The 14,791-nt window shown below is 47.6% G+C and overlaps 1 protein-coding gene across 1 annotated transcript in view; it reads left to right on the forward strand.

The window, feature by feature from the left end:
* The first annotated feature begins 458 nt into the window (after nucleotides 1–458).
* LOC115469681 (protein O-mannosyl-transferase TMTC4-like) overlaps nucleotides 459–14,791 on the forward strand; it is a 90,333-nt gene continuing 76,000 nt past the window's right edge. Inside the window, exon 1 of the mRNA XM_030202469.1 lies at nucleotides 459–548. Coding sequence (XP_030058329.1) covers nucleotides 459–548 — 90 coding nt within the window. The remainder of the gene's footprint in view (nucleotides 549–14,791) is intronic.

Below are 14,791 nucleotides of genomic sequence, written 5' to 3' on the forward strand. Positions count from 1 at the left end.
TTTGTATTGTATTCCTATAATAACACATCAGGTGTGAAACTCTTTGTTGAATGAGGAGTGCGTTGAATATGAGACACATCGAGGTACCATTAGGTCAACTGTCCATTGGCATGCCAGACAAGCATAGTCCAGCTCTTCAGATGAGTACTGCAAGTATTTGTGATGATAGGCCAAATGTACCATATTTTGCGAACTTAGTGTAACAGCTTCATTCTGAGTTTCATGCACATTGTTACACAGATCTTTCCATGGCAACTGTCATATATAATGCGCTAATTGAAATTAGGCAAACCTATCCCCAGGTGGTAAGTTATGTTTAGGTTTAGCACCGAGTTCCTGGAAAGGTTGTAAGCGTCCATCTTCTGTAAGTAATTGTGACAGGTAATAAATCCCTATGGATCTCCAGCGAGCAAAAACTATAGAATCCATACCAGCCAGGAAATCTGGATTGTGTCGCAATGCCAAAAATGGGGTCACTGCTGTTGAAAAATGATGCCTACAGAGCCATCTCCACACAGCCCGTGCCGTTTGTAGAAACAGATTCAAATGTAATAGCGGGAGGCATCTACCTGCATTGTGTGAAGTTGCCAGCTGAAATGAACATCAGCAAACAAAGTAGCTTCTAAACAGGGCACTGAAAATCCTTCTCTGTTTTGGTATGAGTCATTAATATGTCTCATGGTGCCCGCCACTGTGAGATAAACGCATGCTTAAAAGGCCCAACTCTCTATGTGAAAGGGGCTTTTGAATTATAGAAATAGGCAAGCGAGCTGTTTTACCCTGCCACAAGTAGTTCTGCAACAGAGCATGCACTCATGCCACACCCTCAAGTACAAAGGGAGCATTTGAAATGCATACATCCATTTAGGTGCTAGAAGCATCCACGCAGGGAGACGGGATAAGCGCGCCAAAGCCCAAGAACCTGTTTGGTGTGAGCCAAAAGCGGGTGTACATGCTTTGCACACTTTTCTGACAAAGTGGCAGGGATACTAACCCCAGATATTTAAGATGTCCCCCTCCCCAACTAAAAGGAAAATCCCCCTCCAATCGGTACGTAATTCCACGTGCGAGCACAATGCCACAGACTTTGCCATATTAAGGCAGAAACCTGACAGGCTACCATAATCAGACAAGAGCACCAGAAGCCGAGTAATTGACCCCTGATGTTCGGTCAATGTCAGCAGCAAGTCGTCGGCAAAAGCAAGGAGTTTAATGACCTGATGCTTAATTGCTACTCCATGAACCTAAGGATTATTCCTAATCATGCACAACACAGGTTCCAATGTGAGAAGAAAAAGTAGGTGAAAGAGGGCAGCCCTGGCGTGTGCCGCTCAAAACAGGAAATGGGGCTGGGCGGACTCCAATTCACTAGTAGAGCTGACTAAGAATCTGCCTAAAGAACCTCTACATCCCATGAAACCAGCCTGTAACACCCACATATGATAAAGTTTCATAGATAAATGGCCAACTTCACACGGTCAAAAGCCTGCTCCACACCCAGGCTTGCCACCAATAAGGGGATATCCTTCTGCTTATAGTATGTCATGGCCAATATCACTTTACAGACGTTTAAAACTGACTGAAGTCCCTTACAAAAGCCGTTTGGTCGTGGTGTATTATCTTTGGTAATACTATTGCCACCTAGAAGCTAAGATTCCAGACAGGGTTATAATGTCTATGCAGATTTAAGATATAGGGTAATAGTTCTTGGGTTGTTCATGTGGTCTACCTGATTTGGGAATGAGGGTAATCAATTCTGTATTAGCGTGGGACAGGAATTTCCTGTATGTTAGAACTGCTTCATAGTAATCTAATAATGGTGAAAATAGCTGTAAAGAGAGCAATCTTGTAATATTCTCCCATAGACATCTGGTCCAGGGGCTGAGTGCAACTTAAGATTCCAATAGCCTCCTGCAGTTCTTTAGCTGTTATGGGGTCATTTAGATGGGACTGAAGTTCTGCAGCTGTGTAAGATACTTTTGTGCTGCTACAGAGAAATCTGGAGAGGATTCTTGTTGTGCATATAATTCACAAACATGATAAGTAAATGTGCTGCAATTGCATCTATTTAGATGTAATTGTCCCTCTGGAAGTGCGGATTGTGGGAATATACCACAGCCTGCCCCATGTCTTGGTCACTTGGGCTAACAGTTTCCCCGCTTTGTTACCATAGTGAAACAATTTATGTTTTCTACAGAGTGTCGAGAGGGCTATGCACTTGTGTATGTAGGAGTTAAGTGCTATGCGTGTGGCCTGTATGGTATCATAAGCTGAGGGGTTGGTCTTGCAATGTAGGTTTCTTGGCTGCCTGTAATTGTGCTCTAGTGTCCACTATACCCTGTGCCATGCACTTCTTGCGTGTGCTTACAAAGGCAATGATAGCCCCCCGCATCACCGCTTTCCCCGTGGGCCAATAAAGTGCAGGGATCATTCATGTGCTGCTCATTATGGCGCTCAAATTCTTTCCACTGTTCTTAAAAATATACTAAAAATTCTCATGAGGAATATAAATAAGAGGGAATCGCCAGCCTGTTTTTGGGTAAAATAGGGACCTGTTTCATAATCTATCCAAATGAGCGCATGGTCTGATATCTCCTCAGGATCTATCATCACTGATGACACACAGGGAAACAAAGCACGGTTCACTAGAATACAATCTAATCTAGAGTGTGTGGTGAACCCTGGAAGTATGAGTGTAATCATGCTCTTCAGGATGGAAAAGACCCCAAAGGTCCACGAGATCCAGTGTCTTACAAAGGCCTGTAATTCATTTCCACCATTAGAAAGAGTGGAAGATGTCCCTGCTGAGCAGTCTAAAGCAGTGGCGTAGCCAAGGGTGGGTTGGGTGGGCCCAGGCCCACCCAGTAGCAGCATACCTATGATGTGGTTGGCAGGGATCCCCAAGCCCCACCAGCCAAAAACTCCCAACAAGTGTCCCTCCTGCATACCTTGTAAGTAGCAGAGCTTCGCCTGCAGTGAGCAGTGACATACATACTGCTTGCATCGGCCCCCACAGCCTTCCCTCTGATGTATTTCTGCCTAGGCGGAAACAGGAAGTTGCATCAGAGGGAAGGGTGTGGGGGCCAACAAGAGCAGTGTGTATTAGTTGCTGCTTGCTGCTGGTGAAAATCTGCTATTTAAAAGGTATACAGGAGAGGGGGGATGTTTGAGAGAACATATGGCATTGCAGGCGAGAGAAGGATAGACTAAATCACCTGTGAGACGGGGCGAGGTTCTTCTGCCCACCCATCTTGGGCCCAAGCCCACCCAAAATTGGGAGTCTGGCTACGCCCCTGGTCTAAAGAAGGATCTAGGACCATATTCATGTCTCCTGCTATTATACTGGTAAGCCTGGAAAATAGCAGCATTCCTGCAGTACCTTCCTATAAAAGGGCTGTTCTTTTGGGACTGGACCATACATTCCCACAAGTATTAAATCTTTACCATGTAAATTTAATTGCACCCTACAAAATAGCTGTGATTATCCTGAAAAATCTGCCAAGTGGTACAATGGACAATCTTGTGGATCAAAATAGCCACCCCACCTCTATGATCCTCAGAGGGTGAGCAAATTACCTCTCTCACCCACTTGCGTTTCAATTCTAATGGTGCTCCTGCCCAGACAACCTGGTCTCCTGGAGACATATAATATCAGCTTTATGATGATTTAAAACCCCTAATAAATTAGTTCTCTTTATGAGGGAATTAATGCCATAGACATTACACAATGCAATTCTCAGGTTACCAACAGCTGGTCCACTCATCCTCTCAAGTTCCCATGCCTCTTCCGGGCATATATATATATATATATATATATATATATATATATATATATGGGTGTATGTAAATTAGAGTGGAAATGTGATTGTCAATATATAACACTCCTGGGACAGGCTGGGTTCTTAGGAGAGTTTGATACACAAAAAAAAAAAAATAAAAAAAATATATATATATATATATTTTTTGTGTATCAAACTCTCCTAAGAACCCAGCCTCTCCCAGGAGTGTTATATATTGACAATCACATTTCCACTCTAATTTACATACACCCAGTGTCTGCATTTGAACAACATTCTGCCTTGTGCTTTGTCTTTGAAAAGTCTTCATTCCCCTCTCCTCCCCTAAAACCTTTCCCCTCCCCTCCTTCCCTGCCCTACCCTCCATCAAGAATCCCCGGGTTCTCACGCATGTGAGCCAGGTTAGTGCAGGAGCCCTTACCACCACCTCAATGGGTGGTGGTAAGTGCTCCCCTCCAAAATGGCAGCGTGGCAAGTGGTTCACTTGCCGCATGGCCATTTCTTTGGGAAAAAAAAAGACAGCTCTTTACCTGCTGTGGTAAAAGGGGGCCTTGGAATGTGTCAAAAACACGCGCCGATGCCAGCACAAGCCTCCTTTGGGTGGAGGAGTAGCCTAGTGGTTAGTGCAGCGGACTTTGAACCTGGGGAACTGGGTTCGATTCCCACTGCAGCTCCTTGTGACTGTGGGCAAGTCACTTAACCCTCCATTGCCCCAGGTACAAAATATGTACCTGTATATATGTAAACCGCTTTGAATGTAGTTGCAAACCACAGAAAGGTGGTATATCAAGTTTCATTTCTCTTTCCCCTTTCCCTTTTACTGCAGCTTGGTAAAAGCACTCTACAATGGCTAGATAAAAACAGGCTTAAACTAAACTTGAGCAAACGTCATATTATGTGGATTGCTGATCTGTATGTTTCACTCGGCCTCAGATCCAGGTGCCATCTATTAGGGGTATCTTTTGGTGGATTCTCTTAGCATTTTGGGGTTGTCATATTGACCCTTGACTTACTTTTAAGACCCAGATCTTGTTTCTTCATCCTTCAGTAATTGCATGCTTACATAAGTATTGCCATACTGGGAAAGACCAAAGGTCCATCAAGTCCACCATCCTGTTTCAAACAGTGTCCAATCCAGGTCACCAATATACCTGGCAAGATCCCAAAAAAGTACAAAACATTTTATACTGCTTACCCCAGAAATAGTGGATTTTCCCCAAGTCCATTTAATAATTTGGACGGCTTCCTAAAGGAAAAGTCCATTTAATAATGGTCTATGGACTTTTCCTTTAGGAAGCCGTCCAAATCTTTTTAAAACTCCGCTAAGCTAACCACCTTTACCACATTCTCTGGCAATGAATTCCAGAGTTTAATTACATGTTGACAGAATAAAAATTTTCTCCGATTCGTTTTAAATTTACTACATTGTTGCTTCATCGCATGCCCCCTAGTCCTAGTATTTTGGAAAGCATAAACAGATGCTTGACATCTACCCGTTCAACTCCACTCATTATTTTATAGACCTCTATCATATCTCCACTCATCCGCCTTTTCTCCAAGCTGAAGAGCCCTAGCCATTTAGCCTTTCCTCATAGGGAAGTCGTCCCATCCCCTTTATCATTTTTGTCGTCCTTCTCTGCACCTTTTCTAATTCCACTCGCACCATGGAGGGATACAAAGGCATTATAACATCCTCATTTTTGTTTTCCCATTCCTTTCCTAATAATACCTACATTCTATTTGCTTTCTTAGCCACAGAAGCATACTGAGCAGAAGGTTTCAACGTATCATCAACGACACCTAGATCCCTTTCTTGGTCCGTGACTCCTAACATGAAACCTTGCATGATATAGCTATAATTCGGTTCCTCTTTCCCACATGATCACTTTGCACTTGCTCACATTAAATGCAATCTGCCATTAGACGCCCAGTCTCCCAGTCTCGTAAGGTCCTCTTGTAATTTTTCACAATCCTATACACAATGCTATACACTCATCTTTAGATCCTGACACATTTTGAATTTACTACACTTTCTTGTCCTTTAGCACCTAGATAATGGAAATGTCCTCCTTAGTGGGATTAAACAAAAAATTCTAAAGCTACAGACCATCCAAAATAATGCAGTGAGGCTTTTGAATTATTCCAGTAAACTTTATCATATTACCCTTTTATTGGCTGTGGTGCATTGGATCCTGGGCACAGGGCTGACTCAAGGGACTGTGGCGCCCTCAGCCAATTTTTGTTTGGCGCTCCCCTTGCCTACATTAGCGCTTATTCTCCCCCACCTTGGTGCTCTCCCACATCAGTTCCCTACTAGCCAGTCAGCCCAACTCATCCCTACTCGTTACTGCCCTATTGGCTGCTTTCTTCAAAATGCACTACTAAAGAGGTCAAGCTACCCTTATATGTCAGCTGACCTCCCCCCCCCTCCAGTGTAGTACTACAAGACTGTCACTAGGGGTCAGCAGCACCATTTTGAAGAAGTCTCTAGAACATCAATTAGGGGTGCTTGAATAACCAAGTCCACATAAAGGAAATTAAGCATAGTGGGTGGGGTGAACACAACTGACCAGGCTGTCTTTATATATAGAGCACAGCAGGTGGTGCACACAAGGAAAGTCTTGTGGGTAAAAGAAATGCTAGAGGTAGAACTGCAAAACTCACCAGTCTCTCTGCCTCTCATCGACACAGTCTCATCGACACAGTTTACCATCCTACTTCCATTCCATTTACACCATACTCGTGCTATGCCTTCGTCCACCGTGGCCTATCTATACAACCAACCCTCCCCAGCAAGTTCTCAAGAGACCTTCTTCCCTACCTAACCTGTGCATACCATATGCTTTCTTTTCTCTCAGTCCATCTTCATTTTATTTATTAAAAAAAAAATACAATCTGTATCATTTATTTCTTTCTCAGTACCTCCATGCCTTAATGTCTTCTTCTTCCTCTTCATCTTCTTGTTTTTCCCTCATCTTTTTTCTCCTAAAAGCCTGTTTCTTCCTATTCTCATCTTCTTATTCTGTTTTTCCATCACTTTTTTTCTCTTAATGCAGAGTTTGACTTTGGTTTTGGGGTAGGGTGCTTATAACCCCCCCCCCCACACCCATTCTATACTTCTCTGCTCCCTACTTCCTCCTGAGCTGACCTGCCTTGCCCACACTATTCCTACCCCAATCAATCCACCTTGGTCCAGGGGCGTAGCCACGGGTGGCCTGGTGGGCCACAGTTTGGGTTTTAGGCCCACCCAGCAGTGGAGGCAGTGGAGCGGAGGGAGCAGGCTGAGCTCCGTTCCTGCATCTGCCTCCCTCTCCCAGACGCTGCCTACCGCCGCCATGATCGCAGGATCTACCCCTCTCCATCTCAGCACTCATCAGCAGCAGCGCGGTAGCGAATCATACACGCTGCCTTCTTCTAACCCGGAAGCGTCTTCTCTGCCGCGTCCAGCCCCAGCAGAAACAGGAAGTTCTGATAATGGGGAAGGAACGCGGCAGAGAAGACGCTTCCGGGTTAGAAGGCAGCAGCGTGTATGATTCGCTAGTACCGGCGCTGCTGCTGATGAGTGCCGAGACGGAGGGGGTAGACCTGCGATCGTGGTGGCGGTAGGCAGCGTCTGGGAGAGGGAGGCAGATGCAGGAGCTCAGCCTGCTCCCACTGTAAAGTTTTGTGAGGAGAAGAGGGCGGGCAGGTGGAATTGAATGGGAGGGAAGGATGGAGCCCGGAGGGAATTGCAGGGGAGAGAGGAGAATCGCTGATGACTGGAGGGAGGGGACAGGGAGAAAATAGAATTGCTGGTATGGATGGATAGAAGGGGGCAAGGGGCAAGAACAGAATTGCTGGGTATGGATGGATAGAAGGGGGCAGGGGCAAGAACAGAAACGCTGGGTATGGATGGATAGAAGGGGGCAGGGGCAAGACAGAATTGCTGGGTATGGATGGATAGAAGGGGCAGGGGCAAGAACAGAAATGCTGGGTATGGATGGATAGAAGGAGGCAGGGGCAAGAACAGAAATGCTGGGTATGGATGGATAGAAGGGGGCAGGAGCAAGAACAGAATTGCTGGGTATGGATGGATAGAAGGGGGCAGGGGCAAGAATAGAAATGCTGGGTACGAATGGATAGGGGCAGGGCAGAGTTGAGAATTGTTGGGTATGGATGATGGAGGGGAGAGGGAGAGTTGCTGGACATGGGGTGGATGGATTATACGGCAGGGGAGAGGAGGGTTGCTGTCATGATGGATGGAGGAAGGCAGGGGGGTTGCTGGACATGGATGGAAGAGAGGGAAGGGAGAGAGAAGAAAATGCTGGACATGGATGGAGGGGAAGGAAGAGTGAGGAAGGCGAATAGATGAGATGAGGGAAAAGGAAGAGAGGAGAAAAACTGCACATAGATGAAGAAAATAGAAGCTGGATCCACTGGACAGTTGTCTGCAGAGGACCCAGCTTTTACTTACGGATGTAGGGCAAGAAATAAAGAAGAAAGGCGGAAAGTAAAGAAATAAATGGAAAGGAAGCCCATGGAAACGGAGTTAAGAGGACAGATAGCAGCAGAATCGGATACTGGGCCAGCATGATCAGAAAAACAGTCACCAGACAACAAAGGTAGAAAAAAAAAATCACTTTATTTTCATTTTAGTGTTTGGAATATGTCCACTTTGAGAATCAGGTGCTCAACATTAAAAGTTTATATTTATTTACTTATTTGATGGCATTTTATCCACGATAAACATGAATTAGATTGGAACCTGGGATCATTTAATTTTTTTTTTCCTGGAGAGAGTAATGCATTGCCTCCCCCCCCACCCCCCCACAGGCTCTCTCCCCAGCTATAGCCAGCTCTGCAATTTTGAGGGGAGGTGCACAGGTGGACGGGGGAGGGGGGGGGTGCAGAGGTGGACCGGGGACGAGAGCCTGTTGTTAAACATTACCAGCACACCACTATCTAGTGCCCACCCATCCAAACCTGTTGGCCCACCCAAAAATTGACTTCTGGCTACGCCATTGCCTTGGTCAGTGCCCCTCCCCTGCAGGACAGGCTCACCTATCCCTCATACCTCCTAAGCAGCTTCATCTCACACTTCTGAAATTTTTTATCCCCACCCTTCCTGTCAAGGATCATATTACTATTTTCCCTTCCCAGAGTCTCAGTCACAATTAGTAACTGGTACTCGTAGACTAAAATACACAGCAGTTCAACATCCAGAAAGGTCATATGAGCTGCTCCACCACCTGTATGCACAAACCTTGGAAGCTCAGCAATCAAGCTGCTCCACAGCCCCCAGGGCAGGCCACATTTGCATGTGGTGCTTCCTGCCCTCAGACTGAAAAGCCCCAAAGATCATATGCTGAGCAGTAAATCAGTGAGCCCAAAGGCATGCATTCATAGCAATCTACTATTGCCAGCCCACTTGACAAAACTCTAGCATTCACAGAGTGAATGGGCTTGGGGAATGGGAATGTTGTAATACCTTTGTTTCACTCCATGGTGCAACAGTACCTCAAATACTGTGTGCAATTCTGGTCACCGCATCTCAAAAGAGATATATGCGGAAGTAGAAAAGGTACAGAGAAGGGCGACAAAAATGATAAAAGGGATGGGACTATTTTCTTATGAGGAAAGGCTAAAGCGGTTAGGGCTCTTCAGCTTGGAGAAGAGACAGCTGAGGAGAGATATGATAGAGGTCTATAAAACAGAGTGGAGTGGAATGGGAAGATGTGAATTACTTGTACTTTTTCCAAAATACTAGGACTAGTGGACATGCAATGAAGGTCCTAAGTGGTAAATTTAAAACAACCGAGAAAATATTTCTTCACTCAAGGTGTAATTAAGCTCTGGAATTGTTGCCAGAGAATGTGGTAAAAGCAGTTAGCTTAGCAGGGTTTAAAAAAGGTTTGGGCTAATTGTCCTAAAAGAAAAGTTTATAACTACTATTAGATGGACTTTGGAAAAATCCACTGCTTATTTCTAGATAGCAGCATAAAATCCATTTTACTGTTTTGGAAATTGCCAGGTATTGGACTTGGAGTGGCTACTGTTGAAACAGGATACGAGCTTGATGGACCTTTGGCCTGTCACAGTATGGCAACGCTTATGTTCTTATGACTCTATATGCCTTCTACAAAAATGGAAATTGGCACCTCATTTGGTAGTAGCAGCAGCTTTGGCACAATGCCTCCATCCTTTATTAGGAAGACTCCAGCACAAACATTTTCTCCCCTCTCCTTTTACCAAATATCCCCTTCTTCTCTTGCCAGCATCATTATCTCCCCAATTCTCTCTTTCCCCAGCCCACATGATGTAGAAGGATATGGGGGTGGCACACCACTATAGCAGTATTACCATCAATTATGGTGCCCTGCACAGCCACACAGGTCATACATCTCAAAAGGTAGTCTGTAGCGGAGCTTGCTGTGAGTGAGAATGGAAAGCTAAGGCAAAATGTCTCATTTTCAAAGCACACAGATTTACAAAGTTATTTGGAGGCATATTTTCAAAGCACTTAAAAGTTCAATAGTAACCTATGGAACTTTGTATGTCTAAGTGCTTTGAAAATAAGCCTCATAACCTACCAGTCTGGATTGGGTCTAGCAGGATGGAAAGGAAAACAGAGTTTACCCAGGAGATAAACAATATAAATTACTTCCTTATAGGCAATACAATAAATTTGACCACATAGGCAGTAAAATATTTCCTTAATAGAATATTCATACTATTAGCATGCCTGATAACGTAACACACTATTGTTCTAATAGTATTTTTTAGCTAATAGCACATAAAAAGCTTAAATGAACACTCTTTTGACTTTTCTTTAATTCTTTGCTCCTCTCTGCAGCAAAACTGTATAAAAATAAACTTATGTGATATCTTTTCAGTGTTGAGGACAAACATTTTAGACTATTTAAACCCTAAGAGAGGATGTGAAAGAATTGGAGGTTCTATAAAAGTACCAAAAGCATGTGCCTCAGATGTCTACCATGAAGGCAGAGGATTAAGAAGGTAAAATTATGTATCATACCTGATAATTTTCTTTCCATTAATCATAGCTGATCAATCCATAGACTGGTGGGTTGTGTCCATCTACCAGCAGGTGGAGATAGAGAGCAATCCTTTTTGCCTCCCTATAATGTGGTCATGTGCTGCCGGAAACTCCTCAGTATGTCGATATCCAAGCTCCATCCGCAGGACTCAGCACTTAGAGAATTACACCCAAAGGGACACTCTGCCCAGCTCACCACCGCCGAAACGGGGGAGGGGAATTAACCCTCATCCCCACACAAGTGGGGAGGGGAATCCGTCCAGCTCATCCCCGCGGAGCGGGGAAGGGACACCACCCCGCCGATGCGGGGGGATCTGGCTTATCCTGCAACCGCGGGAGGAGCTGACTGACCATAACACCGCCGAAGCGGGAGGGGTACAAAGCTGCCCTACTGCCGCACGAAGCGGGAGGGAGCGCCGGCAGAATTTAAGTCTCAATCCAGCCCCGTAAAACAGAGGGAGAGGAATGCAGCAGCTCACTGTAACACAAATTCGTCTCAACTCTTGAAGAATCCATTGAAAACTTGAACACGAAGTCCTCCTGAACAGGAACTGAAGACTAAACTTGAACCTGAAATGCAACCAGAATATAAACATACAGCTATGATTAATGGAAAGAATTATCAGGTATGATACATAATTTTACCTTCCATATCATCATGCTGATCAATCCATAGACTGGTGGGATGTACCGAAGCAGTACTCACCCAGGCGGGACATAGAAATCCCTGACCGCAACACTGAAGCTCCAAACCGGGCCTCCGCCCGAGCAGCCACAGTCAAGCGGTAATGCCTGGAGAAGGTATGGGCCGATGCTCAAGTTGCCGCCTTGCAAATCTCTTCCAAGGAGACGGACCCGGCCTCTGCCATCGAGGCCGCCTGAGCTCTAGTGGAGTGAGCCTTCAGCTGGATAGGCGGCACCTTCCCCGCGGCCACATAAGCCGCTGCAATGGCTTCCTTGACCCATCTTGCCACTGTAGGCTTAGCAACCTGCACCCTTACGAGGACCTGCAAACAGGACAAACAGATGATCCGACTTCCGGAAATCATTGGTCACTTCCAAGTATCTGATGATGACTCGTCTCACATCCAGATATTTGAGAGCAGAGTATTCCTCTGGGTAGTCCTCCCTACGAAAGGAAGGGAGACAGAGCTGCTGATTCACATGGAAGTGAGAAACAATCTTGGGCAGGAAGGAAGGCACTGTGCGAATAGACACTCCTGCCTCAGTGAACTGCAGAAAGGGCTCTCGACATGAGAGTGCCTGGAGCTCGGAAACTCTTCTGGCTGAAGTGATAGCCACCAAAAAGACTGCTTTCAACGTCAGGTCTTTCAGAGATGCCCTTGACAAGGGTTCAAAAGGCGGCTTCTGCAAGGCTCTTAGCACCAGGTTGAGATTCCACGCAGGCACCACTGAGTGCAGAGGAGGGCGCAGGTGATTAACTCCCTTGAGAAAGCGCACCACATCTGGCTGCGAAGCCAGGGAAGCACCCTACAGGCGGCCCCTGAAGCAAGCCAGAGCCGCTACCTGGACTTTAAGGGAACTGAGCGACAGGCCTTTCTCCAGACCTTCTTGCAGGAACGCCAACACTGAAGAAATTGGAGCAGTGAGGGAGAAATGAGCCTGCTTCACACCACGCTGCAAAGGTACGCCAAACCCTGGCGCAGTAGAAGTAGAGCGCTTCCTCGCTCTCAGCATAGTGGCGATGACCTTGTCTGAGAAGCCCTTCTTTCTCAGACGCTGCCGCTCAATAGCCAGGCTGTAAGACCAAAGGGGGAGGGATCCTCCATCACCACGGGACCCTGATGCAACAGGCCCTGCTCCACTGGCAGCCGCAGAGGATCGTCCACTGAGAGCCTGATCAAGTCCGCATACCAGGGACGTCTGGGCCAGTCCGGACCCACCAGGATTATCCAGCCCGGATGCTTTGCCACCCGGTCTAGCACCCTGCCCAAATGGGCCAGGGCGGGAACACATAGAGAAGCTCCTGTGTCGGCCACTGTTGGAGAAGAGCATCTACTCCCAGGGATCGAGGGTCCCGTCCTCTGCTGAAAAACGCGGCACTTGGCAATTGGCCGATGACGCCATCAGATCTAGGCTCGGCTGGCCCCAGCGCTTCGTGATGTCCAAGAACGCCTGAGCAGATAGCTGCCACTCTCCGGGATCCAAGGTATGGCGACTGAGAAAGTCCGCCTTGACATTCATGACTCCGGCAATGTGGGCCGCTGACAGCTGTTCCAGGTTCGCTTCCGCCCACTGGCATAGATTCATGGCCTCCTTGGCTAGAGGGGCGCTCTTGGTACCTCCCTGGCGGTTGACATAGGCCACAGCCGTGGCATTGTCCGACAGGACCCGTACTGGCTTCAACGCCAGTACCGGGATGAACTCCAAAAGCGCCAACCGAATGGCTCTGAGTTCCAGGAGGTTGATAGACCACTTTGCCTCTGCAGGAGACCAGAGCCCCTGCGCTGTCCTTCCCAAGCAGTGGGCTCCCCAGCCCGACAAAGAGGCGTCGTGACGACAATCCACTCCGGGGTCACCAGAGGCATTCCTGCAGACAACTTGTCTGTCTGCAGCCACCAGCTCAGCGCCTTGCGCACTGCTGGGTCCAAGGGAAGGCGCACAGCATAATCCTCCGACACCGGAGTCCAGCGCTGCAGCAGAGAGTGTTGCAGTGGTCTCATATGAGCCCTGGTCCAGGGCACTACTTCCATCGTGGCCGTCATAGAGCCCACAGCTGCACATAGTCCCAAGCCCGAAGAGGAGAGGCTACTAGGAACTGGTCCACCTGAGCCTGAAGTTTGACAATCCGATTGTCTGGCAGGAACACTCTGCCCACTTGGGTGTCGAATCGAACTCCCAGATACTCCAGGGACTGAGTCGGGGGCAGCTGGCTCTTCTCCCAGTTGATGATCCACCCCAGGGAGCTCAAAAGCAATCACCCGGTACCACTTTGCCGCCTCTGCATAAGAGGGGGCTCGGATCAACCAGTCGTCCAGATAAGGATGGACTTGTACTCCTTCCTTTCGCAGGAAGGCCGCGATGACCACCATTACTTTGGAGAAGGTCCGCAGCAGTAGCCAACCCGAAGGGAGGGCTCTGAACTGGAAGTGTCGGCCCAGGACTGCAAAACGCAGAAAGCGTTGATGAGGAGGCCAGATGGGAATATGCAGGTACGCTTCCTTGATGTCCAAGGAAGCCAAGAACTCCCCTGCCTTCACTGCCGCTATAACAGAGCGGAGAGTCTCCATGCGAAAGTGCCGCACTTTCAAGGCCCGATTGACCCCTTTGAGGTCGAGGATAGGCCGGACAGAACCTCCTTTCTTGGTACCACAAAGTAAATGGAGTAACGTCCCTTGCCAATCTGATTTTCTGGCACCGGAACGATCGCACCCAGGCGTATCAGTTGTCCAAGGTCTGCTGCACTGCCACAGCTTTGACCGGAGACTTGCAGGGAGAGAGTACAAACCCGTCTCTTAGGGTCGGCAGAACTCTAGCTTGTAGCCGTCTCTGATGACTTCCAGAACCCAAGCGTCTGAAGTTACCCTGGTCCACTCGCCCAGAAACGAGGACAGGCGTCCTCCAATCTGCACTGGGCCATGGACCAGGGCCCCGTCATTGGGTACGAGACCCTGGGGGAGGACCAGGGCGCACCTCCGGGACGGCGGTCTCTGCGAAAGGAATGCTGCTTGGGGGAGAAGTTCCTTTTGAAGGAAGAGGGGGCAGAGGAGCCCGACTTGCCCGGGCGGTACCGACGGCTTCCTGAAACCGTCCTCTGGAGTTACCAGGGCGAGCACCACGGCCCGAGCCCTGACCTCTGGTAACCTCTTGCCCTTAGACGTGCCGAGATCGTCACAATTTTGTCCAGATCGACCCCAAAGAGCAGCTTGCCTTAAAAAAGGCAACTTAGCCAGGCGGGACTTAGATGCGTGGTCAGCAGACCATGCTTCAGCCAAGC

The sequence above is a fragment of the Microcaecilia unicolor genome, chromosome 4 (genome assembly GCF_901765095.1).
Source record: "Microcaecilia unicolor chromosome 4, aMicUni1.1, whole genome shotgun sequence".
NCBI lineage: Eukaryota > Metazoa > Chordata > Amphibia > Gymnophiona > Siphonopidae > Microcaecilia > Microcaecilia unicolor.